Source organism: Coptis chinensis, chromosome 6 (genome assembly GCF_015680905.1).
Source record: "Coptis chinensis isolate HL-2020 chromosome 6, ASM1568090v1, whole genome shotgun sequence".
In the NCBI taxonomy this organism is placed as follows: domain Eukaryota; kingdom Viridiplantae; phylum Streptophyta; class Magnoliopsida; order Ranunculales; family Ranunculaceae; genus Coptis; species Coptis chinensis.
In genome coordinates this window covers 75,756,275-75,782,483 of record NC_141461.1, presented here as the reverse complement: position 1 = coordinate 75,782,483, position 26,209 = coordinate 75,756,275, and the positions used below count along the sequence as shown (strand labels likewise).

General features: G+C 36.9%; 1 protein-coding gene across 1 annotated transcript; it reads left to right on the top strand.

Annotated features, from left to right (window-relative positions):
• The first annotated feature begins 2,513 nt into the window (after positions 1–2,513).
• LOC147494492 (organelle RRM domain-containing protein 1, chloroplastic-like) lies at positions 2,514–25,232 on the top strand. Its single transcript, XM_086568156.1, has 8 exons — positions 2,514–2,646; positions 5,453–5,518; positions 13,565–13,844; positions 14,083–14,183; positions 14,275–14,331; positions 22,349–22,446; positions 22,532–22,597; positions 24,908–25,232. The coding sequence occupies exons 1-7, from the start codon at positions 2,514–2,516 to the stop codon at positions 22,547–22,549; spliced, it is 753 nt and encodes a 250-aa protein (XP_086424282.1). The 3' UTR covers positions 22,550–22,597; positions 24,908–25,232.
• The last annotated feature ends 977 nt before the right edge of the window (positions 25,233–26,209 follow it).

Below are 26,209 nucleotides of genomic sequence, written 5' to 3'. Positions count from 1 at the left end.
ACCGGTGTGGCTGTCGGCGATTTCGTCGTGGAGAACTTGGGGGTGAAGCTTGTCGACCACGGGCAGTGGGAGCACCCTGGTGGCGTCTAAAATGCTGGTGGGCGTGACCATTAGGATTGGGCCTGAAAGCATGTTGTTCGCTGACCTTGGGCCTAGTCTGCATAAATACGGTTGGAAATTAGGTGCAACATAATTAGAACCTGGTCCTGGTCTAGTGCTACTAACATATTGGGCTTAGTCAGTAGAAGCCCAGTGTGGGGTTTCAATGTCACAATCAGAAATAGAAGGAAGAGGTCTTCTTCCCTGACAAACTGGTTGTGGACTTGTGGAAGGCAAACTGCCGGGGAGCAAATACTCGATCCGTGTAGTAGGCTTCTTTTGATCGCCTTGTCGACCTCTTTGATTTCTCTGATGGTGGTGGTTGCCAACTTGATTTGGAGGAACCAAATTCTGAACTTGGTGGTGGAGAGTTCTGTGGTCTTCTCCAAAATCACTAGAGTCTGGAGCTCGCAATGGACCTGGCCGAGCGGTGAGAATGATAAGCTGCGATTGTGGGGGTCTGCAGCAGCCACCCATTGTGCAATATGCTTCTCTGTATTGCAAGAGTTTATTGGTGAACGTGGTCTAGAAGGTGCGTGGCTACGGCGGTGAGGTGCTAGAGGGTTGCGTACTTCGACATCGGAACAAGAACTATGCAAACTGTGATCACTAGGGGCATTGTCTTCTTCCCTTGGCACTAGTTGCTTTTCAACAGTTGTGTTGCGTTGATAATTTGGTACGAGTTTCGACAACATCTCCTTAATCTCTTGCAATTCCATCTTGCTACCTTGTAGTTCTTCTTACGCCGCGGTTTAGTTGTGTGTATTCACTGCTTGTGGTTAAGTTTGCGTGTCCTCTTTGTTGAGTGTCCATGGCGAGCAAACCAGGAAAAAAACCAAAAATCGACACCAATTTGATGTATCTGACTGGAAACAATTTGAATTAATAACACCAATGAATAAAATTGATAAACACCAAAAAATTAGGGTTTCAAAGAAAAACAAATTTTAATAAAATCCTACTTCTAATTTTAATTATAGTCCTAATAGGAAACTATTTTTTTTTTCTTGGTAAAGTTGAAATCTCATTAAAAGTGAAAAGAAAATAAAGTAGGCCGAGAGAGCCTACTATTACAAAGAAACAAAATAAAACTAAAAACAGAGCCACAGGAGGCTAACCCAAGAACTACAAATTATTCTACTTCTAAATACAAAAGCCTATCCGACCTCACCACAAAATATTCAAAAGGGATACTCCTAAACTCTATAATTAATTTTAGACCCATTTGTGGTTAGCTTGGGTTTGTTTATTAAGTTACTAGACGTGGGATTTTGAGAGAAGTTTTGGGTGTCTTTGGGCACCATGTACAACACATCTTATTCACCAAGGAAGTTATTTTTTTAAGTTACGATGAAAACACTTACCAAAACAAGGGCTGACATTTGATTTGTAAAGGGTGTGAATTAAGCAATAAAGCGCATCTCCTCGTCTCGATTCCTGTATTTCTCGTTTCCGGATCATTCTCTATTTGCCTTTGTCCATATTTGGTTTTCAATTTAAAAGGTTGTAAACCTTTGGCCAAACTTTGTCATCCCCTACTCAATATTCTGACTTTAAAATTCCGGTTTGTCGTGCACAACAACCGAGTGGTGCATACACATCTCGGTCTCATAGATTCTATATTTCTCGTTTACGATCATTCTGTATTTCTTTGCTTTATCCATATTGTGATTAGGAGGTGTTTTGGTTTTCCAATTTACAAGGTTGTAAACTTTGATGTATCTGAAAGCGAAGCAACTTCAAATTAATAACACCAATGAATAAAATTGATAAACACCCAAACACTGGGGTTTCAAATGGAAAACGAATTTTCTTAATTCAATCTCTTAATTAAACAATCCAAAAATAACCCCGAGGAATGAAGGCCTAGATGCCTTCATATAATAAAATCCTACTTCTAATTCTAATTATAGTCCTAATAGGAAACTACTACTAACATAACAAATAAAAATAGAAACTAACTAAACCAAATACTATTAATTCCATGTCCATGCATCGGACTCCCCGGCTTAAAAAGCAAACTCGTCCCTCGAGTTAAAGAAGAAAAAAACGAGCGTTGTGGCAGTCCTTGAACGAGCGATGATGTAGGAGGAAGTGGAGTCAATACAATCATTGGCCCCTAAAATGAAAGAATAGGTAATCGGGCGGCCATCATATGTTGTGTCTTGGTCATATTGCCATGGTTGCCCCAATAATAGATAGCAAATAGTAGTCATAGGAATCCACGGTGCACCAAACTGCATCTTTGTACATGGAGCCAATAGAAAGAAACCAAGCAACAACGAATAACCTCGATTTCACTACCTTTGCTTTCAAGCCTTGTATTTTGTATGGTTCGAAGTGGTTCGGTCTTCAATTGGAGCTTATCAACCATTTCTTGTGAGACAAGATTATCACTAGAACCACTATCAATAATGACATTGCAACGTTTGCCTCCTGCAATACAACGAGTTTCAAAAATGGCAAAACGACACCAAGAAGGTTTTTCAGTAGAAGAAGTAACCAAGGATCGGCCGATCATCAAAGCAGGAACACCAGAATCAGGAGGTGTAACAACAACAGGCTGAGTCACACTATGATCATCATGGATTAACGCCACTTTCTTTAACTGTAGACAATCACTTTTCTTATGTCCAACTGTGCCGCACTCAAAACATGTAGCATCAAGAGCCCTTTTGGAAACAATATCTGGAGGTGGTATAGTAGTAGAAAAGATACCTCGGTATACTCGATCACAGTCTTAAGCTTTTGTTTTAAATTTTGGAGGCACATAAATAAATCTCTCACATAATTATGAGGCATAAATTCTCTTTTCAGCTCTCGGCGCATCTTATCCCAAGTGGTAATTTTTCTGTAGTCCAATTTTGCACGAGTCAACTACAGCTCATCCCACCAAACAAGTCGTAGGCTTCGTTAATTTAATCGCAACTAATTTAACACACTTAGGATCCTCCAAAGTTTTATAATAAAAAATATTTTCAATCTTATTTAACCAGTCAACAAAAGCATAAAGCTGTAATTTTCCATCAAATTTAGGCACGTCTAATTTAATATTACCCATATGATTCTTCTCTAAAATGCACAATAAACGATTAATATCAAAGTTACCTGCATTATGGTGCACATTTTGTTGATGCCCATGCCTTTGATTGCGACCATTGTGGTTATTGCGCCTTGGTGGAGAAGGACTAGATGGAGAATCTGAAGGGTCTGGAGGATCAAAAGCTGGTGCTAACCGGTGTGGCTGTCGGCGATTTCGTCGTGGAGAACTTGGGGGTGAAGCTTGTCGACCACGGGCAGTGGGAGCACCCTGGTGGCGTCTAAAATGCTGGTGGGCGTGACCATTAGGATTGGGCCTGAAAGCATGTTGTTCGCGGCCTTGGGCCTAGTCTGCATAAGCCCACGGTTGGAAATTAGGTGCAACATAATTAGAACCTGGTCCTGGTCTAGTGCTAGTAACATATTGGGCTTGGTCAGTAGAAGCCCAGTGTGGGGTTTCAATGTCACAATCAGAAATAGAAGGAAGAGGTCTTCTTCCCTGACAAACTGGTTGTGGACTTGTGGAAGACGAACTGCCAGGGGAGCAAATACTCGATCTGTGTAGTAGGCTTGCTGATCGCCTTGTCGACCTCTTTGATTTCTCGATGGTGGTGGTTGCCAACTTGATTTGTGAGAACAAACTTTTGTATTCAGAATTCACTATGGTGTTGTACATCCATCTTGCAACCCCGGTTTCCAAATTCCTTGCATAGGATTACATTTAATCAGCATGGTTTGAATCATTATTGGCCATTTTGTGATAATGCCTGCATCACACACAAGACTATAATTTGGAAATTTCTATACTTTCTTTTTGTACCTTTTAGTATATTTTTGCTTATCTAGACAAAAAAGAAAAGAAAAAAGGAGGTGATAATTTAAGACTCTGCAAAACTTTTCTATGTCACAGAACAAAATGTAACTATATTACGGTCATAGCTGATATCTATTATGAAATATGGGTTATATCGGATGTTACATTAATAAATTGAATTGTTACATATAGAGAAAAACACATTGGAAAACATATTGAAAAATCAGGTCAGTCTTGATATGCAGTAATAAAATATTAAAAATTTATATCCTAGTTTTTCTTCCAAAACACACCGTACATTTCCTGATATATTCAATGATCGCTTCAGACATGGTCCTACAGCAATTTTTCTGTGCCTCGTAATATCTGTTTACTACCTTGATGTCAAAATTATTAAGGTTTCCCTACATAAAATTCTTCTACTACAATTTTTTTCTTCCTCTTGTATCCTTTACAAATTGTGTTTAAGTGAGGCTAGGCGCTTCATGTTTTTATTTGTTAAAAATCTTGTATTGCAACTTGTGATTTGCAAATGATTTTTTGGCTTTAACATGCCCCTTTTGTTTGATTTTTTCAGTGGCAGGGAATCAACTAATATTTTCAGTCCGCTTAACGGAATCGGAGACTCTTAAATATCTTCAGCTATTATCATTTTTCTAAACTGAACTTGGAGTGGGTTTTGATCATTGGCTTATCAATATTAAGTGTCCCAAGGTGGATTTGCTACTTGGACAGAAGCCTTGGAATGCTGTATTAAAGTGTTAGCTAAAGCTCTTAGAAGGTAGTCTGAGAAATTATTGAATTTTCATTCCTCAGAAATTCAGATTGGGTTTTCATTGTCTGTTCCATTGGTTTTTCTGCCTTCCCCTATTTCAATTATCCATTTAGACACAATTATTTATGCTTCTTTGATATCATTTGATCAATTATAATTGTTTTCTTGAGATGGGTACATACTGGCTATTGATCTCATGTTAGAGTTTTTGCATTTTTTTTTTTTTTTGTATTAATTGTCTTCTGTAAGTTAATTTTGTCATTTGTTCCTATTTTAGTTTGATCTTATGATAGATTAATAATTTTTGAATGAGGTTGGTCAATCATTTATGATTAACTTCTAGTTCTTCTTTTGTAGGATCTATTGTTGTTTTTGGTAGTGTTTGTTTGGTTGACTTTTGGGAGATATACAATTACTTGATGTATATTTTAGGTTTTATCAGTTTTTTAGGATTTATGGGCAGTGAAATGATTTTGTATGTTCATTTAATGTGATATATATACTTATCTCTCAATATTCCGTTTTAATTACTCCTTTTGAATCTGGACTCTTTTCAGTAAAAAAAGCAAAGGAGAAAATTTATGTCATTTGGTCCATTAAGCCGTTTGGTTTTGGCGCTTGAAATTGATGAAAAAACCCCAAAAACTTAAAGGTTGGTTTATTCTGGTTCAGGAATGAGTACTGAAAATCTGATATGGAGTTTTACTGAAGTCTTTTCTCTACAGGTCTGCCGGATGTTCTAAAAGTGCTTCCAGATTGTGCATTTGATGCTAAGGAAAAGGACCGTGGGGGTAAGTCTTTTGAATGCCATGGATTATTTTGTCCGTCCGCAATGCATTTAATCTATATCTAACATATTAATTTCGCAATATTGGACCGGATGAATTCAACGTTACAACATACTTCTTTTTCTACGTTACAACATACTTTTTTTGTTTGTTTATTTAGTCATTCATCTAGTAAGTGCAATACATGTTAGGAGCCAGTTAATAACAAAATTCTCGGTTCTTGAAAAATTCTCAAATTTCAGTCAACTTAGGGTGTGCCAAATTGATTGTCGATAACAATTATAGTTATATTTTAAATATCATGTTATACGTGTTATGTAATGGGACTAGTCCTAACCCGTGACTATGCAACTAATGCCCACTATGGCGTGCCATTTGAAATCCTCACATGCTTTGGCAATATGATAGCGTAGCTCTTTATCGTTGTTGACTACTTGGTAATTCTTTTTATCCTAATGCCCACGTGTTCTAAGAACAGTTGATTTCAAATATTCATATTCAAATTAATTAAGTTGTGTATATATGCTCTCACGAGACATATAGTATAGAATTATATATGTTTTAAAGAAAAAATAATAATTGAAGGGGAAACTACATTTGTTCATATGCTATTTTAAGGGTTACACGATGATAATTATCATATATTACAGAACTGGAACACAACATACACATCAACAATTGGAAATAATGTTTTTTAGGACTTTGCATTGATTCGGGTTCTATTACTATTTTTTTTTTCCAGAAAGAAATCTAAAATGTTAGTTTATAACCATAGAAGTCTAAACTCAGATTTCGAGAAAATCAAGACCGTTAGAAGGGTTTACAAAAAAGAGAGAGCAATATTGTAACTTTGCAAGATAGAATATTTATTGTATTGCAAGCGTTAAATATAAAGTGTCTATATATTTCGTCTTGAGGGGGAAGTGTAGAGAATATAGACAAGTTTGTGTATTGAGACCAACAATATTAATAATATAGGTCACATGGGTTGCATATGAATTCCACCTTTAGTGTTTCAACATTGTACCCTATATAAAATCATTTAGGGTTAGTATGATGAATAACATAGTTATATTCTCATTTTGTGATTCTACAAGTTTTTCACAATGTTGTCTCTAGGGTTTTACTTTGTTATATGTTTTATGTAATGGGATTATTTATTGTATTGCAAGCCTGAAATATAGTCTATATGTTTCGCTTGAGGAAGTGTAGAGATTATAGACAAGTTTGTGTATTGGGACCAATAATTATAATAATATAGGGGCATAAGGTACATGGGTAGCATAGGAACTACACCTTTTTGGTTTTAATATTGTAGGATTTGTAGCCTATATAAGACATTTAAGGGTTAGTATGTTGAATAAAAAGTTATATTTTCTACATATTCTTATCAGAGAGATGATGATGCTAACACCTAAGGTGTTATTTATTGTTTTATGTCATGGTCATTATTTGGGCGCCTTATGAGGATTTTGTGTGTATGTACTTTTTAAGAATGTTAGTCATAGAAGTCTTTTAGTATGTGTAACTTTTAGTGTTTGAGTCTTTTGGAAGTACTATATGTATTGGAGTTTGGTTCTGAATTGAGTATTTGTGTATGTAGAAGTCTTGTTTCATGATTTACCACTTTTATAAGTATATTGTGGAATTTTAAAACTAGTAATCATAAGCTGTCTTCATTCACGTGTCAGTGTCACCAAATTGTCAAAATTTAATGGGAACATCAACAAGGTAACTGTGGACATCTTTTGATGTTTCAACAATTAGTGCAACAATGTATTTGGTAGGTAGCAGATTTAGGGGAATAGGTTGAGGTTTCTGCTTGGTAATTTTTGAGATGTCATAGGTAATAATGATATAGGGTCTAATGTTGTTGTTGGGGGTTATTAATTTTGGGCATCCAACTTAAAACGATAAGTGGAGAGGCTGCAATACTTGTATATTTTTATGTGTAGTTTAACATATGTGGGACTGAACATCTCAACATCTTGAATGAGCCTAACACGTGGAAAACATACTTGGAATATGTGGAGTACACAACAAGCCCTTTGGGCTTAAATACAATAACCCGACTTTGATACCATATTAATTTTTTGGCATCCAAGTCAAAACTAATTGGTGATAAGTGGAGAGGCCCCAAGACTTATATATTTTTATGTGTGGCTTAACCTATCCCATGTGAGACCAAACATCTCAAAGAGACTTTTTATGCAGGAAAAGGTTTGGGGAAGGGAAGGGGAGTCTAAAAATCCTTAAATACACTAGTGTTTTAATCCTAAAATGCACGTTAACGTGAATTTCATGCAATGCCAACAGTTGAGAAAATTCTTTTGAAGGTTATTTATATTGGTCTAGGCGCGATGTGCTTCCTTGGCCAGATTTTCATTAGGAATACTGTCTCCGCATTAATCAGTATAGGTGTGTTGTGAAAATAATTCATCCAGTAGATGAAGCCAATAATAGGCAAATTTGATATTGACATTAAAATATAGGAACCTTAGATCCTTTGATATAGTTGAACACCTTTGCATTGATCAACCCCCGAAGTTTTGTTTGATTATAAGCAAGATCTCTATGTAAGTGGAGTTGGGAGACTAGAGCATTAAATTCATGAGGAGGCAATGTGATGAAGAGTGGAATGGAGAAGGTTGGTGGTAGGGTAGAAGAACTTTGGTTTTGATTAGGTTTGTTTGGCTTAATTTGGAGAGTTGCATTTGTGAAAGTTGTTTCTTGAGAGTTATGCTAAACAAAGTCTTGAGTTATTCATTAATTTTGATTGATATTGTTCGAGAGAATTAAGCTTTTAGAGAGCATATTTGAATGTTATAGTGCTTTCTCTTGTTATGGAGAGATCATTTTATTCCTTTGATTGTTTCTTTTGTTATTGTTCTTGTTGATTTGGGGTTTTCTTGTTTCAAAACCCAACTTTTACAATCTAGCATCCTTGTGGAAGGTTCTATCAACAAGTTTACATCATATCATCTCTTTAGTTTGTGCCTTTCTTTCCTTTTCTTTTTTTTGTTTTCTTTTTACAACAAAGAAGATGATATTCATATATACAAAATAAGCATGAGAGTACAGATCATTTATAATTCTAGGAAGCACACTTCCCAATATTCTAAAAATGCTAGGGCCATTAGTCGGTGGGTGGGAGCGCTAGGGCTTCGGCAGTGCCTAGATGGGGCTAGCGCTTAGCTTTTTTTTCTAATATATCTTATAATATATATAGTAATACACACCTATACAACAAGAAATGAAGAAAATCATTTACCATAACTCAAAAAATAAAACACAAACAAAGATACTTATTACAAAAAAATGCATAATAGTTGAAGAAGATCGACTTCATATAAAACATACTCTTTCTTATAGTGGCATATAATTTACATTGGGCTTTATTCTTTTAAACTCATTCAAATCTTAAGCCTTATATGGGTCTTTAATTTTCGACATTAATCATTCAAAAAAAAAAAAAATACTTGACTGGACCGCCTTTGAGGTCGATTGGTCTGCCTAGACCATTTAATCGGTCCACTGATTTTTAAATGACTTAGGCCTAGGCGAAGTCGGTTGGGCACCTCCTAGCCTAGAGACCTCCCAGGCGGTTGCCTAGGCTGATATTTAGAACACTGACACTTCCCATCTGCACTGGCATATCATGCCAAAGCTTGACTTGACCTTACGCCCCATTGAAGCTAGTTCATGGGGTATAGTATTTACAGACCTGACTATATGTACAAACTTGCACCACTTGAACCTTTTTATACAAGACTTGAGTTCTGACATGACACTACACCTAGAAAAAAATTATGAGTTTTCAACCAGCCTATTTACAAGACCTAAACAGTCACATCGGACAATAAGGTAGTCCACACCTAGCTTTAAAGTTTGTTTAGTCCTCCCAGAGTGCAATATGCTTCAGTGCTTTTGCTTCTTCAGGGATTTCTGGCACCATAACTGATTGATCCTGCATATATAAATTCCTTTAAGCCATTTCCATAGAAGAAAACCTTCCTCGCCATTTTTTTCAGAGTAAGAATAAGATCCATAAGTTTTGAGCCAATAAATATTTTCCTTCATATCAGAAATAGTTGAATAGAGATTTGAGGCTTTTAAAAAATTCTGATTTCAAGGGAAATGCTCATGCAATGCTTTAATCATGTCAAATATAGTCAACGACTCTGAAATTTCCAGCCTAATGGTATACTAATTAATTATTAATCCATGCATGCATCACTTAGTCTCTTCAGGAAGCTCCACTAATGTCTACTTGCTTTGGTTTTACTAGACAATTTACAATACTCACTTAGGCTGTCGAGCAAATTATGAGCTTCTACAGGATTAGCTAAAAAAAAAAAAATAGCAGTCGCCAGCCAAAAAAATAGAGGGAGGAATGGAACTATACTTGCCTATATTAAATACCATGGAGTTTTTCCCATGCTCAAGCTTGATTAATTTCCCAGAGAGATATTCAGTGTAGAGAATGCAATAATGAACTTAATGGGTCTCCCTGCCCGAGACCCCTTGATGCTGATATATTCCCATAAGGACTACTATTAAGCTTTATAGCATAAGACACAGAAGATTAACATTCAAAATCAACCTACACCATTTATCTGAAAAGCCAAAAGATTTAATCACAGTGGTCACAAATTTCCATTCGAATTGATCAAAGGTGTTATGCATGTCAACTTTAATACCCATGCATCCAGAAATGGCTTTTATCTTTTTCAGAGTGTTCACGATTTTATGAACAATGATAACCGTAAAGAAATATAAGTATTAGTGTTCTATAGTAATTTTTATAGTCCTACATAGAGTAGGTAGGAGTGTTAGTATGAGTTTAGTCTCTATTTAAGGAGAGTGAGTCTTGTGTAATCATTCACTTTCACTATTGTCAATATAATTATAAATTTCTACTTAAGATCATAGCCCGATGGTTTTCAGCTGGGCCTGTTTCAGTCTAAGGTGTAGATTGTTGAGTGTGTGGACCGAGTTGTGTATGAAGTCCCACATTGGGTAGCAAAGAAGCTACAGTCCAATTGATAAAGTGTACTCTCACCCCTAATAGCGCCGAGGCCTTTTGGGTTAAAAAATCCCACGCCATAGATGAGAGGATGCCCAACTGAGGCCTTTTGAATTAAAAAATTCGACACGCCGATGAGAGGATGCCCAACTGTGGATTGGGATCAGTGGTGAGCTGGTGGCTAAGGTTGGGACAATATCTGGCTTTGGTGAGATCCGTGAGCCGCGGAGGGCACTATGTGTGGGCCCGAAGCATGGCTCATGGTCATGCCTGGCAATACCCATTATTATTAGTGTTTAGTTTAGTTATTCAAGTCTAGTTAGGAGCCTTCGAGGTTCACACCTAGTGGTTTTTTTTTACGGTCAGCGATGCTGAAAAATCCGGTGACCGGTCGGTTGCTGGAGTCCCAAGAAAGTAAATTTTCTGTCGAAGCTGTTTTGTTTTATGTGGTTCTCTGCAAATCACATGTCTGTTCGTTTTATGATGGTTTTTTCTGACGAACGTGGAGGTATTTTCTCCTGATTTAATCCTCTTCTCGCTATTAGGGTTTCTGTTATTCTAGTATCGACATAGCCCCTTTTCTCCCTTATTCCACACATTTCTGTTTTGAGGCCGTTGTGCTACCCACTAGTGTGTTTTCAATGTTTTGTTGCCATACTTTTTGTTTGTTGTTTGATCCCCACTTGCTGCTTTGAAGAGTTTCAATCAATTTGTCAATTGGTGTTGACTATTGGTAGTGGACTTAGTACTCAAATCCACTCTTGTATACATTCAGGATGTTAGGGTTCTTCGTTGATTAGCTGAATTTGGGATTTTGTTAGCATGATATGATCTGTTGTTCTCAAATCTCATGTTCTGGAATCTGCTTTCTTGCTCTGTTGATTTTGTTTGTGATCGGGTTGATGTTGTCTTGGTTCTTTGTCTAGTGCTTATTACTGGTTATGGGCATTGTTAACGTTGATAAAAGAAGATTTAGCCATGGTAATGGCCTGAGCATCAATCAGTAGTGTGTTTTGTCACTCTACCACATCAGACTAAATTTTATTAAGTATGATGCCATGGTGTGGCGACAGACAGGAGTTTGGACAGAAATTCTGCATATGTATGGTTCTGTTTACTGTGGGCTTGTAACTCAACAGTTGGTAACAATGTTATTAGCGGAGGAAAATATTGGAGTTTGTGCTGGATTTTGTTTTGTTGTGGTCGTTGGATTTATGAAGCCAGTTGGATGCTCCCAAAGTTAATGCACCCTTGAGGCCACTATGTATTCCGTGGTGAAATTGTTATACCAACACCAAGAATATTGGAACCAATCCACATCTTTACTGTATTCTCTACCCACCATATGTGGTTCCTCAAATTGAGGAACATTTTTTCTACCATATGCTATTGGCCTTGTTGATTTTTTCCTAGGACATGCTACTAGTGGCCCATTGTGTGCCTAAGGCTATTTTTGTGTTGTTTGGTGCTAGTGTTAGGTTTTGTTGTGGTTTTGGTTTGAAGCTTGGAGTTAGTAAGTCATTTTGTATAATGCTTCCCGTGGTTGATGTTCGATTGATCGGATATTTCACCCCTTTGGAGCTATGATTTGTGTGGATTAGATGCAGCTCAATGATTATTCGACGTGTTGGTTGGGGTTTGACTCCTTTTATGTCATGGTGCGGAGTACTTATGATGTGATTTAGGGTTCATTATTATTATTTAGACTATGTTTCTTTTTAGGTTATTTCTGTTTACAAGTTTAGTTATTGTTTTACTTTCCTTTTCCATTTGTTTCTAAATTATAAACCTTCTAAGGCTATAAATATAGTGTAGGCATTTGCCATGATAGTTTTGAGATTGAATTGATTTTTAGTTGAGAATCCGTGAGATTTCGTTGTATTGCAATTCGATTGCATCAACTTAGGTGTTTCACCGTTTTTTTTTAGCCCTCTTGTTGTGGAGCTTATATATATGCTGCTGTCAATGATGGTTAAGCTTTCAAGGATTTGATTCCCTTTTATGCTGTAGTGGTGCAGAGTACTCAGGTGTTTCACTGATTTTACTACCTCTTGTTGAGGTATTTGTTGTTGGTTTTGATGCTGTCATTAATTGTCCCGACAAGATGCTTATAAGGGAGTTAATTAGAGTATATGCCTTTGCATTTGAGGGAACTGTAAGAAGTATTTGCTGTTTTGTTGTTGGAGCTACCATGACATATGTGCATGGAGCCTTTGCTTTGTTTGTTGGTGTTGTTATGGTGCCTGTTGTTCGAGGATGAGGCTTGCTGCTGGAACTTGGTGTTAATATTATCTTTCTATTTGTGATTTTGTTTAAAGGGGAGATGGCATCGATGTTTTTTGTTGGGGTTAGTCATTGTAAATGTAAGTCTGAAATATACATTGTTTCTATATTGGCTTGAGGGGAGTGTAGAGAAATATAAGTATTAGTGTTCTACAATAGGGTTTTTAGTCCCACATAGAGTAGGTAGGAGTGATAGTATGTCTGTAGTCTTATTTAAGGAGAGTGAGTCCCATGTAATAATTGAATTTTGCTATTATCTATACAATTCTAGATTTCTACTATATCCAATCTTTCCATCATTCAGATTTAACTAAATATATATTGGTATTATGATCCTAGAGTATTCTTATTCCCTCATTGCAAAAGAAATTAACTTTTTTGAAGACAATGTCTTGATTTAAATGCTCATGCCAACGCAACTTGTAAGTGCTCTTGGCGTGCACACTTTATGAATTCTTCGATCGTTGTAACTTGTAAGTTCTAATATAAACATTTTCTAAGTGCTATGTAAGTTCCTGCCTAAGATCGGCATGATTTTAGGAGATCAACAGAAGTATTGCCAGATAGCTTTGTTGCACTATTTTTAAAGGTGGAGGTAAAAGTATTTCCTTGCTCACGATCCTAGAAATTCTAATGAGAAACTTATTGTTTCTTGTTTGATAATTGTTTTTATGCATAAACATGAAATCGTTATTATTGTTATTAATCTTTTAACTCAATTTTTGTCTTCTCTCATGCAGTCATAGATGTTTGCTCTGTATGGGATGAGCACCTTAGCTTGCAATTTTGTTATTATGATATGAGTGAAAAGAACAATTCTGAAAATTGGTTAAATGGTATGCATGAAGCTGTTGGTGTGAAGCCTGAACTGAATATTATTGATCCTTATCTGACTGAACATGGTCAGAGGTCAGACTGCAAATGTTGGTTTGTTAAGATGGAGAAACCTGGTGGTCAATTTGATTCTTTGCAACAAAGATTTGAGCTCTATATTCAAACTCTATCTATTGTTCTTGGAAGGTAAAGATACACAATACAGAGTTTTATGTTTCCGATGCTTTTAGTTATTAATTTTCTTTTCAATGCATGGAATTGTTGATATCGCCGTGTTATAGATTTAGAACACGCTTGATGCCGCTATTTCTGCTTTGTAGATGTCCTTTAGAAAGTAACTTTGATTTCCACCCTGCCAACCTTGCCTTCACTGGAAACCTTCACCCTTATTTGTCACCTTATAAAACCTTACATTGTTTTTCAGTGAAGAAGAGGCAAAGAAGAAACTGTACAGGGTTAAATGTCAGAAAGACTTTTTTGGTTTTGGCGCAGAAATTGATGAGGAGGCTTCAAATAAGCTTAAAGGTTGAAGTTTCTTAGTACAGGAATCAGTTAATCAGTTAATTCACCATCTGATGACATATGATCTCACTAAAAGTCCATATTATGTCTATAGGGTTGTCAGGTGTTCAAGCTGTTTGTCCAGATTACGTATTTATCGAGGGTCGCAAAGGTAAGCTTTTGATTGCATGAACTATTTAGTGTTCTGTTCTAAGTTACATATTTGTTGTTAGTCTTTGATTTCAATTTGAGAATGTGGTTCAATTGTATGTTTCGGATTGTTTGATGTCTTGCACTAGTGGTTGCTTACACTAAGTTTAGAATTAAGTATTATGTATCGTTGACTTGTTATTATTGTTTGAAAACGTAATTATTTATTACAAGATTATATCTTGCCACCATTGCTTGTAGTATGTCATTGTACATCTTCGAAGTTTACTTGTTTCAATCATGGCGTGGATCTTTATAAAATATTCCTAACTCTTGACCATTATCTCTGTGACGCCCGTGAGACACTGCAAATTGCTTACTTGTAATCTCCTTCCACCGGATTCCATAGACGTGTTTCAAGTTTTCAGCGCAATCTTGGAGCTCTTGAAGGTGTCTGTGACAGTCTTTTTGAACTTAGTTTTTACCTTCACACCACCGAAGTTGCCTGCAACACACTCTATATAGGGCCATTTAAGAATGCATTTGTACCACAGGATACCTAATACTCAGTCTGTTAGCCAAATTTATACCGTACACAAGTTTGTTACTCGTAGCATTCGCCATGACACCATGCAGTCTGCAACAAACTGCCCTTGTGACTTTCTTATTGCGCCTCCAATCCGTATCCTCCTTGGGAAACATTCAGGCACCAACCCTGTGTGTCTATTTGTTTGTGTTTGGAGTGTTTAGACCCATTTGTGGTTAGCTTGGGTTTGTTTATTAAGTTACTAGACGTGGGATTTTGAGAGAAGTTTTGGGTGTCTTTGGGCACCATGTACAACACATCTTATTCACCAAGGAAGTTATTTTTTTAAGTTACGATGAAAACACTTACCAAAACAAGGGCTGACATTTGATTTGTAAAGGGTGTGAATTAAGCAATAAGCGCATCTCAGGTCTCGTAGATTCTGTATTTCTCGTTTCCAGATCATTCTCTATTTGCACTGTCCATATTTGGTTTTCCAATTTAAAAGGTTGTAAACCTTTGGCCAAACTTTGTCATCCCCTACTCCAATATTCTGACTTTAAAGTCTGATTGTCGTGCACAACAACCGAGTGGTGCATACACATCTCAGGTCTCATAGATTCTATATTTCTCGTTTACAGATCATTCTGTATTTGCGCTGTCCATATGGTGATTAGGAGGTGTTTTGGTTTTCCAATTTACAAGGTTGTAAACCTGATGTATACGAAGGCAGAAGCAACTTCAAATTAATAACACCAATGAATAAAATTGATAAACACCCAAACACTAGGGTTTCAAATGGAAAACGAATTTTCTTAATTCAATCTCTTAATTAAACAATCCAAAAATAACCCCTCAGAATGAAGGCCTAGATGCCTTCATATAATAAAATCCTACTTCTAATTCTAATTATAGTCCTAATAGGAAACTACTACTAACATAACAAATAAAAATAGAAACTAACTAAACCAAATACTATTAATTCCATGTCCATGCATCAGACTCCCCGGCTTAAAAGCAAACTCGTCCTCGAGTTAAGAAGAAGAAAAGACAGAACGTTGTGGCAGTCCTTGAACAGTAGATGTAGGAGGAAGTGGAGTCAATACAATCTGTTGGCCCTGAAAAATGAAAGAATAGGTACTGGCAGCGCCATCATATGTTGTGTCTTGGTCATATTGCCATGGTTGCCCCAATAATAGATAGCAAATAGTAGTCATAGGAATCACAGTGCACCAAACTGCATCTTTGTACATGGAGCCAATAGAGAAAGAAACCAAGCAACAACGAATAACCTCAATTTCACTACCTTTGCTCAAGCCTTGTATTTTGTATGGTTCTGGAAGTGGTTCAGTCTTCAATTGGAGCTTATCAACCATTTCTTGTGAGACAAGATTATCACTAGAACCACTATCAATAATGATATTGCAACGTTTGCCTCCTGCAATACAACGAGTTTCAAAAATGGCAAAACGACACCAAGAAGGTTTTTCAGTAGAAGAAGTAACCAAGGATCGGCCGATCATCAAAGCAGGAACACCAGAATCAGGAGGTGTAACAACAACAGGCTGAGTCACACTATGATCATCATGGATTAACGCCACTTTCTTTAACTGTAGACAATCACTTTTCTTATGTCCAACTGTGCCGCACTCAAAACATGTAGCATCAAGAGCCTTTTTGGAAACAATATCTGGAGGTGGTATAGTAGTAGAAAAGATACCTCGGTATACTCGATCACAGTCTTAAGCTTTTGTTTTAAATTTTGGAGGCACATAAATAAATCTCTCACATAATTATGAGGCATAAATTCTCTTTTCAGCTCTCGGCGCATCTTATCCCAAGTGGTAATTTTTCTGTAGTCCAATTTTGCACGAGTCAACTACAGCTCATCCCACCAAACAAGTGCATAGCTCGTTAATTTAGTCGCAACTAATTTAACACACTTAGGATCCTCCAAAGTTTTATAATAAAAAATATTTTCAATCTTATTTAACCAGTCAACAAAAGCATAAAGCTGTAATTTTCCATCAAATTTAGGCACGTCTAATTTAATATTACCCATATGATTCTTCTCTAAAATGCACAATAAACGATTAATATCAAAGTTACCTGCATTATGGTGCACATTTTGTTGATGCCCATGCCTTTGATTGCGACCATTGTGGTTATTGCGCCTTGGTGGAGAAGGACTAGATGGAGAATCAAGGGTCCGAGGATCAAAAGCTGGTGCTAACCGGTGTGGCTGTCGGCGATTTCGTCGGGGAGAACTTGGGGTGAAGCTTGTCGACCACGGGCAGTGGGAGCACCCTGGTGGCGTCTAAAATGCTGGTGGGCGTGACCATTAGGATTGGGCCTGAAAGCATGTTGTTCGCGGCCTTGGGCCTAGTCTGCATAAGCCCACGGTTGGAAATTAGGTGCAACATAATTAGAACCTGGTCCTGGTCTAGTGCTAGTAACATATTGGGCTTGGTCAGTAGAAGCCCAGTGTGGGGTTTCAATGTCACAATCAGAAATAGAGGAAGAGGTCTTCTTCCCTGACAAACTGGTTGTGGACTTGTGGAAGACGAACTGCCAGGGGAGCAAATACTCGATCTGTGTAGTAGGCTTGCTGATCGCCTTGTCGACCTCTTTGATTTCTCTGATGGTGGTGGTTGCCAACTTGATTTGGAGGAACCAAATTCTGAACTTGGTGGTGGAGAGTTCTGTGGTCTTCTCCAAAATCACTAGAGTCTGGAGCTCGCAATGGACGAACTGGAGACGGTGAGTATGATAAGCTGCGATTGTGGGGGTCTGCAGCAGCCACCCATTGTGCAATATGCTTCTCTGTATTGCAAGAGTTTATTGGTGAACGTGGTCTAGAAGGTGCGTGGCTACGGCGGTGAGGTGCTGGAGGGTTGCGTACTTCGACATCGGAACAAGAACTATGCAAACTGTGATCACTAGGGGCATTGTCTTCTTCCCTTGGCACTAGTTGCTTTTCAACAGTTGTGTTGCGTTGATAATTTGGTACGAGTTTCGACAACATCTCCTTAATCTCTTGCAATTCCATCTTGCTACCTTGTAGTTCTTCTTCTACACGGTTTAGTCGTGTATTCACTGCTTGTGGTCGCCCGTGTCCTCTTTGTTGAGTGTCCATGACGAGCAAACCAGGAAAAAAACCCAAAAATCTGACACCAATTTGATGTATACGAAGGCGGAAACAATTTCGAATTAATAACACCAATGAATAAAATTGATAAACACCCAAAAATTAGGGTTTCAAAGAGAAAACAAATTTTAATAAAATCCTACTTCTAATTTTAATTATAGTCCTAATAGGAAACTATTTTTTTTTTCTTGGTAAAGTTGAAATCTCATTAAAAGTGAAAAGAAAATAAAGTAGGCCGAGAGAGCCTACTATTACAAAGAAACAAAATAAAACTAAAAACAGAGCCACAGGAGGCTAACCCAAGAACTACAAATTATTCTACTTCTAAATACAAAAGCCTATCCGACCTCACCACAAAATATTCAAAAAGGGATACTCTAAACTCTTTAAAAATTTTAGACCACCGAAAATAATAAAGCCTTAATAGATATAATAAGCTCTTGCTTAGATCTTGAAACGCGCAAAGTGTCGGCGATTTCGCCGAGCCAAATACCCCACGAATAGCAAATGGTAACAAGCTCCAAAGACGATTGCCCGATGAGGTAAAAAGGACCATGACCCCAACCCATCAACAAATCCACCACTTTCGCCGGGACTCACCCAATAAAAATAAGACTCTAAATGGAAAGAAGACCAAATGTTCCAAGAAAAAAGGGCACCCTAACAAAACATGATTTATAGATTCACCATATTTCCTACACAATTGACAATAGTTAACAATAATTTTTTTATGTTTCCGAAGATTATCAATGGTAAGAATACGCTCTAAGGAGATTGTCCAAGCAAAGAAAGAAATCTTCGTGGGGACTTTAGTTCCCCATATGACTAGAGTAGGAAAAGCGGGAATAGGAGCACAATGATTATAAGAATTTGACCAAGTAGGAATGCTGAAATAAAAAGACTTAACAGAGAAAGTACCTTTCTTGCTCGGGTACCAGTGTACTACACTCTCTTATCACAGTTTGCGTCACAGAAGGTAGTGCATCAAGCCTAGCCATAAGGGAAGCTAACACATCGATCTCCCAGCCATTTAGAGCTCTGCAAAGACCTACATTCCACGATATACCACCTCAGTTCTAATCATGCAATCTGTAACCGGTTTACCTTTGAAGCTAGACAAGCCAAACAACAAGGGATAATTGTTGGCAAGTGAACCTCCCTCTAACCAACTATCCTCCCAAAAAAGAAGCTTGTCACTAAGCCCTAGCGTATCGGACACCTTTTAGAAACATAGGAAAAACATTATGGATTCCTCTCCAGACCCCATAACCATAAGAGATATGAACTGAATCACTATCCCATCCAAAATGAGTTTCCCTGAAGCGGGACACAATCACTCTTCTCCACAAATGACGTTCCTCTCCAAACTGCCACAACCACTTACCCAGCAAAGCTTGATTAAAACTACTCATGTCTCGAAGACTTAAACCCCCGTCCTTCTTAGCTAAACAACACAACTCCCACCTAACCAAGTGATAGTGATGTTGCTCGTCCAAATCATCCCAAAGAAAGTTCCTCATAATTTCTTCAATCCTATTTGCAACACTCTTGGGAATGACGAAAAGAGGAAACTACTACTAACATAAGTACATAACAAATAAAAATAGAAACTAACTAAACCAAATACTATTAATTCCATGCCCATGCATCAAAACCTTTGGTCAAACTTTGTCATCCCCTACTTCAATATTCTGACTTTAAAGTCTGGTTGTCGTGCACAACAACCGAGTGGTGCATAAGAATTTGATGTATCTTGTTGGCGGAAGCTTCAAATTAAGTTTAATGAAAGAAACACCTAAAACTAGGGTTTAAACCTTCAAACATGAAGAAAGAAATAATATTCAATAACAACCAATGTAACAATGAAGACCTAGATGCCTTTATATAAGAAAACAACTACTAAATCTAATTGGATTCCAAATAGGAAACCTCCTAATTCCAATTCCTAATTGAACTAGGAAACCAATGAAAATAGAAACTGCTAATAATTAATTAATCCATGCTCATGCATCAAAATTAGTTCACAATTCTTTGATGTTGCATTTATATCCCTATTTGCATGCAAGTGCATCAATTTGGTATTAGAGAAGTGATCTTACTTGTGTTTCGTCGTCTTCATTGAGGTTTCTGCAACCGCAACTCCGTCTTCGATGACTACTGCAAGTCTGCAACCTCAAACTCTCCAGCTTCCGCTGATAAAAAAAGTTGAAGGAGAAAAGGAAGAGGTTGCCACAATCAACTAGTTTGCGAGTATTAGGCGTTGCATTTGTATTCCTATTTGCAAGGAAGTGAATCACCAGATCTCACAATTTGGCTGTCTAACAACACCATAATTTATAGTTTTCTGGATCACATAATGCTCAAAGGGTTATGATACCAGCCTTTAATGATTCTATAAATTTAAAATATTGTGAAAAAATAAGTAAGCACTACAAGAACTTCTACGTACCTATAAAATTATGTGTAATTAGCATAGAGACATTATGCAAGACTTAGCAAAATACTTGTTGACAATTTATCTTGAAGCCTTGCTGTCAAAGTAACTATTTGTCTTACAAACGTAGTTGTAAAAGATGTTCATGATATGTGCATAGAATGTAATCCTTGCTTTGAATTCCTTCCAAGTTGTGTGTTTCAATTGCTGCCTATAACAGGATACTATTACCATTCTAATTGTAATTATTGTTTCTCGTCATGCAGTACAATCAGAGTCCGATTTACTGCCATTAACCTTAATCACGAACTTGAGGATATCTTTAGTTATCAACTGCTCTCTGAACCAAATCCTGAATGGAATTTTGATCACTGGCTTATTCACATAAAGCTTCCTCCTGTTGGTGGATACTCTACTGAGCAAGAAACCCTTAATCTTTGTATTAAAATGTTAGCTAGGTTGTTGGAAGGTAAGGATAGAAATATTGATTATTGTTTTCAAAAATTTGGTTTAGGTTTTTAATTAATTTATATATTTTATTGAATACGTTGATGCTGGGCTAATTTTAACTTCTACAGTTCTTTTGTCCTAGTTAGTTCTGCACTTCTGCTTCCATTTAATATATGGGTCGAGTAAATATTGGGTAATTGTTGTCAATTTTGGTTTTTGTGATTGTGAGTTGGGGTGTTAGGGTAATTTGGATTAACTGTATGATGTTTTGTGGTATCTGATGGATCATTTCAGCTGAAAACTTTATATTGTTGTTATCTGTAATATGGGCTTTGTTGGATTTTGCTCTTCTTCCAGTTATTCATTTTCTAATTTTCTTGACGTAGTCATTTTACCAATGATAGTGTTTAGATGCTATTATAATTGGGATTTACCAAATCCTTTATAAAAAATTTCAATGCATTTGCTTTGTTTATTTGTTTTAATTTATTGTCGCCTATTGGATGGGCTTATTTGCGAATTACAGTTACGTGGTGTGAATACGCTAACTAGGATACATCTGGTACATATTCAACATACTAATGCAACTCGTACATCCAAAACATACTCCTACCAAGAAAAGAAGTTAGAGAGATTGTCCCCGAGAGACTGCAGTTGTGTCAAGTGTAAACAACTGAAGGAGTTCAATTTCATCAGTTAACCGAAAAATTTCTCTGGTTCAGGTTTTCTTGTGGAGAAGGTTGTGAATGTTGTGTATCACTCTATGATCAGCAAATGTATCTGCTCCCAGAAAATTGCTCAGTTTGTCATCAATATCCGCTGCTATATCACACAGTGTTGGGTTTACGTGGTCCTTTGGAACTGATTTTGTCATTTGCGTTGGTAAAACAAGCCTTGTTAATTGGAATTTAGTTTGTTTGTCTAAGGAGGCTGGGGTAAGTCTTAGGGAACATCCACTCTTTAATGTGATTCTGTGAGGAAGTGGTTGTGGAGATGCGGTGTTTGTGAGACATGGGGTGAAATTTTGTCTAAAAACTCTTGATTGGTAGCTTGTACAATAATCCTTGAGACTTTGTTTTTTTGTAAGTTACATTGACACGGATACATGTGTCCGTACACATATACAAAGTGTCTGACACGGAAAATATCAAAAAATTGAGGTGTATCACATACAATGTCTTGACGTGTCCGACACAGATATGAATCCGACACTGATTATTTTTAAAATATGGCATGTCCATGTAAAAGTAGTTTTTTTTCCCTTTTTCTTTCTTGTTATACTAGTAGGTTTTCTCAACCTACTTATTTCTAATTAAAATTTTCACTTCACTGATCAAAAGAATAAAACAAGAGCTATACTGCAGTCAGTTCTTAACTTATGGGTTGTGGGTTGAGTTTGTCTCAAATAGTTAGGTATGCCTATCTAGGCGCATATTAATTCATTTTTAATTATTGGCTTTGAAATCTGGCTGTTTTTTCAGTGAAGAAGAAGCTAAAGACAAAATTTATATTGTTTGGTCTAAGATACCATTTGGTTTTGCCGCTGAAATTGATGAGAACACTTCAGAAAAGCTTAAAGGTTGGTGCACTCTTAGTTCAGCAATTAGTTATTGAAATCTGGTGAAATTGGGTTTCTTAAACTTACTTGCATTTTTTGTCTACAGATCTGCCGGATGTTCTAAAAGTGCTCCCAGATTACGCGTTGCATGTTAAGAACAAGGGATCCGGCAGTACGCGCTTTTATCTTATGGATGTCTGGTTTTGGTTATGCTGCTGTTGTTAGAGCATCTCTAGGTGGTAGTATAACCTGTCAAATCCTTCATATTTGAAGAAAAAATCGAATTTCTCGAATTCCATCTCTAAGAACAACCCGGGATTCCGATTCTTGTTCAAAATCGGAGGTTTGGATGCTTGATGATCGCGGGCGACAATAGTAATGTCGCTACGCCCGATAAATGTAAGCCCCAAGTTTTTTTTTTTGACCAACACTCACGCGCCCAAGAGTATTATGGATGTCTGCGTTCAGCGTGAGTTTTTTTTGGGGGCTTACAGCGATACTAGCGCGCTGCATGTTTTGTTCATCTCCAATGAATTTTATGTTTGCGACCACCTGTTGTTTGTTACCAGATTGTTGGGGCGATTCTTCAAATTTGAAGAGTATGCTACCACCACCTAGAGATGCTCTTATGCTGTGTGTATATGTTGTTGTTGTTGTTGTTATTATTATTTTTTTTTAATGCTCGGTTTCGGTCTTTTTGGATGTTTTTGGTTTTATGTGTGGTGCGTTGTTAACCAATTTTGTTGATTTTTTCTTACAAATATTCTTGGCCCTTTTCTTTTTGTTTCCTCGCACACTGAAGTTATAAGCCATCTAGATCACCTGAAGCTTGAAGGGTTTTGATATCATTTTGAGGTTGTTGCATGAGTTATTTCCCAACCGAAATATATATATATATATATATATATATATATATATATATATATATATATATATATAAAAATGGGGCAGGCTAGGTAGACAGCAGATTTCAAAACAGCATCTAAACAGCAAAATTCAAGCCGTTGGATCATAGCTGATCAGATCAAGATTAAAAAACGAAATTTCGGAATTGAACCCATAAAATACGAAATTTCAGTTCTCACAAAATACGAAATTTTGAAATTTCCCACTAGCAAACAACAACCGATCTCCCTGCTCCAATCAACCATTTCAGATCCAATCATCTCTTGCCAGCAACCCATTTAAACCTCCAAAATCAACCCATCTCCCAGCTCCAATCTCTACAGGTTTCCAGCGATTCTTCACTCATTGGTTGTTACGAATAAAGTGTATTACCTTCAGAGTGGGAGTGCAAGACTTGGATTTTGGTAAGTGTTAAATTCTATTTTGTTTAGGACAATATTTTTGCCGTGAATCTGGATGATAAGGGTAATTGACAGTTTGTTAACAATTCTGTGGGGTCCTGCTACCGATTGGCCTGGTTCTTAAGGTGCTATGATATGGAATTTATAGTTTTGCCACACTATACGGCTATACCCTGTGTATTGTTATACAATGGGATTTTTGCTTGGGCAGTTTAGTGCAATATTATATCTTGATCTTTATTACTGTGAAGCACTACATCCTTTTTCTTTGAGGGGTATTAGATGAATGTTTTCCTCTTTGTTGTTAGACAATGTGTGAAGGCATGTTTGATGAGATCACTTTGCCTTTGTGTTTGATGAGCCCCAAGTTTCTATTTTTCTATTTTTTGTATGGCAGGATTAGTAGCTTCTACTTAAACTATGTAAAACTATGAATATGTAGTTTGGGAATTTTCAAAGTTTGTAGTTTGGGAATTTTAAAGAATGTCCCATGAGCCACCCTTCTGACGGTAGGTCTTAGTGTTATATATTGTTCTGCGGATTTAGGTGTTCTATACTGATTAGTGACATATATTGTTGTTTCTCTGAGTGTTCTTTCCTATTTATGGACACAAAGTTCTGTGCTTTTTTGAATCTAGACAAGTATGTGTATATGGTACCCCTCGACTCCTGCATCAAATTCAAGTTGCTGCAACTCGATCTACAAGGAGAAAACTCAGTGAATTGCATTTGAAAACTCTAGAAAACATAGTGACAGTACTTATCAAATATCCGCACAAGATTCTAATCTGATCATGCAGAGATAAAGGGTTGTATATATGCTCTAACAAACCCCTGCAGAGAACAAGTAAACTACCTTTTACATATAGCTGAAAATCCAAGAGGCATGTAATATATCCTTAAGTTCTTGAACTTGTATGACAAAGTTCTATGTCTAAATATACTTGTGCCACGGGTTATCCCATGCAAATTTCTGCAAGAGAATTAGCCAACTAGTTGAAGTTCTCCTAAGCATACAAGCTTTTGTTAGAGGAGCTGAGCTCCTTTTATGTTTGTTAGTACGACTATACAAAATGAAAGTCAACAATGTGTTTGAACCACTGAATTTGAGCATTTAATATTTAGGGAGAATTTCTTTATATACTGACTTGTTTCTTGTCTGGAATATCTTACAGAATATTTAACAGGACATTGTGAGGCTTGTTGGATGCGCTTGTTGATGAAAACATGGTGCATCATTGATGACAAGAGTGACTGAAACCTTCTAGAAAAGATGTAATCACCAGGGAATAGAGCTTGAGATTGCCGTCTGGTCTGATTTCCCTGGGAGCATGTTCGATTGGTTTCACGCAGGGGAGATGAAGAAAATAAAGAATTTCCCTTGTAATACTTAGATTTCCCATTAATAAGAACGATAACTCAACAAAGAAATTCTGGTATTGCTTGCTCATTTTCCCCCTATTGGAATTGTTAGTACTTGTGTACTATTTATGCTCCAAACTGTTGTCCAAGTTTCAAACAACCGAGCTCCAAAATCTGATATGTATCCAAGTAACAACGTATGCATTAGCATTAAGAGGAATAAAGTAATCAGATTGATGTATTAAAATGAACGAAATTGTGGTCCAATTTATCATTAATCAGGCTGCAACTTAACGATAATTCATTTGCCTACATTACCATCCTGCACAATTCGTATTGCACAATCTCAATCAACCGTTTTTTTTTTATTATAATAAGAACGTGATTTACGCACAGAGAAAAGTTGGAGATCGAACATGGAACCAACCACAACTACAAATGCTACAAGTAGATAAATACTACAAGCGAGACAATTTCATTAGTACTATCCAAGAAACTTGTTTCTGCTCTTTCACCAATCTTTCTGTCAGAGATAAAGTCTACAACATTTGAAGTTTTGTAGAGTACAGTGAATTGAATTTGAAAACACGGTGAACTCTGCAATTATTGTTATAGCTTCAAATACGTGTTGGTTACAGTTAACTCAAACAACCAAAGTTTAAGCCATTCGGTACACTTCTGCTCAAGTTAACTCAAACAGCCGAAGTCTGCAGCCCATTTACCACAACCAATATTTGAAGTGCTCTGGCAGTAGTAAAAAAGTCATTTGGTACACTTCAATTTCCAAAACATAGATTGTGCACAAGTATAATCATCCGCACTATCGGCTATTAGTTAAAATAGCTAGCACAGTACAACTGATGAAATGAATCAGGTTCAAAAGGAACTACAAAGATGAACCTAAACCAGAGAAAACTTAAAACAAGCCATTCTTATTCTTCCTCTTCCCCATCATTCTCAAAGAATGTTGAAGTACCTCGGCTCATAAACATTCGTTCTTTGTTGGAAGCAATCACACGAAGCAAGTCTCTTACATCGTGTTTCTTCAAATACTTCTTTGTTAGGTACTTACTTCTTACACGAACGACAAAAGAGATAGTAATTAGTACCCGGTT